Source organism: Manihot esculenta, chromosome 18 (genome assembly GCF_001659605.2).
Source record: "Manihot esculenta cultivar AM560-2 chromosome 18, M.esculenta_v8, whole genome shotgun sequence".
NCBI lineage: Eukaryota > Viridiplantae > Streptophyta > Magnoliopsida > Malpighiales > Euphorbiaceae > Manihot > Manihot esculenta.
In genome coordinates this window covers 10,994,740-10,997,424 of record NC_035178.2, presented here as the reverse complement: position 1 = coordinate 10,997,424, position 2,685 = coordinate 10,994,740, and the positions used below count along the sequence as shown (strand labels likewise).

Sequence of the window (2,685 nt, the reverse complement as noted above, 5' to 3'; positions counted from 1 at the left end):
CAATTGAATTGGTAATTTGCCGATGTGGGATGTTTTCCCACATCAAGCAGCTGAATATTACACTCTTCTCTACTAAATTTGCAACGTCCTCGTCGCAACTGAATACTGAATCGAATTCGATTGCTAAGTCAGGACTAAACTCTCGGGTATTGTGATTCGCTAGTACCTCGGGTGGCTCCACCTCGTCTCACATGGGTAGCCCTTTCCTTGGAGTTCCACTAGCTCTGCACAATTTTTCTGACCCAGGGTGGCTTTGATATCAATTGAAACAGTTTGGTCCAAACTGACTTAAATAACTTTTTGGACCTACTTTTCACTTGATCCAAAATAGTTAATCCAAGTTATTTAGTAGTATTAAACTCGACTTTATATATTACCAATTGAATTAGTAATTTGCCGATGAGGGATGTTTTCCCACATCAAGCAGCTGAATATCACAGCAACCACCTGAAGCGACGACCTAAAGTAAGGCCGAGTACATATTTAACGAGATGACCACCTGGCCAACATAATAGTTAATGATGACGACCAGGTGGTCAAGCAAGTCGAGGCCGAGTACTTGTTCAACGATACGACCATCTGGTCGACCTAATAGTTCATCATGACAAACAGGTGGTAAGGCAAGATGACCATCCAAAGAAAAAGATACAACCTGGCCCAAACGACTAGAGAAGACAATCTGAGACGTGGTGTAAACCTGGACCATCTGGCGACTTAGTGAATGACATAATGATGACCAGTCCGACGTGATAAGCAAATGGAGTCAGTGGGACGACCTGACAAGCAAATAGTCGGACCAATGACCAAGCAGTCGAAGGGACGACCTGATAAGTAAATGGTCGGACTAACGACCAAGCAGTCAATAAAATGACTAGATAAGTAAATGGTCAGACCACTTTGTGGACAGTGCATACCCTGATGACCGGTGTAATAACCTGATTAAATCCAAGAGATTTTATTGTTTTAGATGATAATACATATTAGAATATATTTAATAGCAAGTTAATTTTGATCTTGACTGTAGAAACTGAATTATATTTTTTTTTAAATATCAAGATTCAATATTAGAATTTTAAAAAATAGGAGTAAACTTTATATTTAATTAAATTAAATGAACTAAACTACAGTTTATATGCTAAAAATATAAAATATCTGCCATGAACTTAGCCATGGATTTTATTTCATTCAATAAAATTATTTTCTTACATTCCTCAGCTTTTTTTTTTTCCCAACAACAGAGTGGGGTAAGAATGTTGAGTTATTGAAGCTGTGCGTTAATTTGGATAAGTTGCTGCTGTTCGTTTTGGGTGTGTTGTACTTCAGTGTGTTAGCCTTGGCGGGAAATTAATCTCTCTTTCCTTCAACTTGTATATAATCCTTGTAACCTTATTAGAAAGTAAAATGACAACATTACCCCCATTTATACATACATGATGGCGGAAAATTTTCATTTTTCGATTCGGAAGAGGAGACTGAAGCATAGAAATCAGAATCCTATTTGGACCTGAAATCCCTTTTGTTGAAGGTTTTCCTTCTCCTGACAGTCTGTCTCTCTCTATTTATACATATTAATCGGTACCACTCTACATTCCAATCTTCGAAACAAGACTTCGACTAGATTATTTCCATGTTTTCAGTGCTCAAGCATCCATGAAAGATCAACTTTTCGCAGCCAACCAATCTGACAAGAAGCGGAATCACCGTTACATCATCGATGTTCAAGAAAACAACGCTGTTTCCACCGAGTTAACCCTTCATTGCGGGTTTCCAAGCATGATCAAGAAACCTAGACCCACCCCAATCAGTTCATCATCCTTCCTTCACAGTTCTATCGTTGTTTCAACTCGGCCAGCAAAGGAGGAAGTTTAAACTAAACTAAAACTGTTCGATGAAACTTTGGTCGCTGATCATGATGCTTCTGCAACAAGAAAGGAACCTGATGGAGTATCCAAAGAGTCCTCAGAGTTGAAAACGTTGGCTCGAGATACGGCAAACGAGAGGATTTACAGTCCTGAAGAGGAGAGAAAGATGAGGCTGAAGCATCCTGTTTGGACCAAACTGGTGCATTATGATCCATGGAAGATTAAGAAGAGGCTAACTGGTAGTGATCTTGGTAATCATTGCAGACTGTTGGTGGCATCAGCTTTAGTCAAGAATCATATTTTTCCATTTATGGGCAGTGAAATTGTTGAGAAGATCAGGGGAGAAGGTGCTGAATTTTGCTTCTGGGATTGTGATACAAACACCGGGCTGAATCTGGTTTTAAAGTATTGGCATACATCAAAGAGTTACATCTTCAACAAAGGGTGGCAGAATAATTTTGTGAAAAGAAGACACTTGGTTGAAGGAGATTTGATTGGGATTTATTGGGATTTTACAAAGAAAATATTCAATTTTGCTGTGCTTGAGAGAGCTTGTGAAGTCTATCCATGAATTTGTAGCAGATTATTAGAAGGATATATTTAGGAATTTATTAACATTTTCATTTGCTTTTCTCAATATATATATTTTGATCCATGTAGTCAGATTAGTTAACAGAAAATTTATTAACATTTTCATTTGTATTTCTCATAAAAACATATTTTCAGCAGCTAAACGAATTTGTTTTAAAACCCGGCCCATGAATTTAGTATTCAAAACAACACACCAAGCCTCAAACCTACTTGGTCTTCAAGGCTCTTTTAG

At 37.8% G+C, this 2,685-nt stretch overlaps 1 protein-coding gene across 1 annotated transcript; it reads left to right on the top strand.

Annotated features, from left to right (window-relative positions):
• Positions 1-1,650: 1,650 nt before the first annotated feature.
• On the top strand, positions 1,651-2,433 carry LOC110608315 (putative B3 domain-containing protein At1g78640). Its single transcript, XM_021747536.1, has 2 exons — positions 1,651-1,847; positions 1,929-2,433. The coding sequence occupies exons 1-2, from the start codon at positions 1,651-1,653 to the stop codon at positions 2,431-2,433; spliced, it is 702 nt and encodes a 233-aa protein (XP_021603228.1).
• The last annotated feature ends 252 nt before the right edge of the window (positions 2,434-2,685 follow it).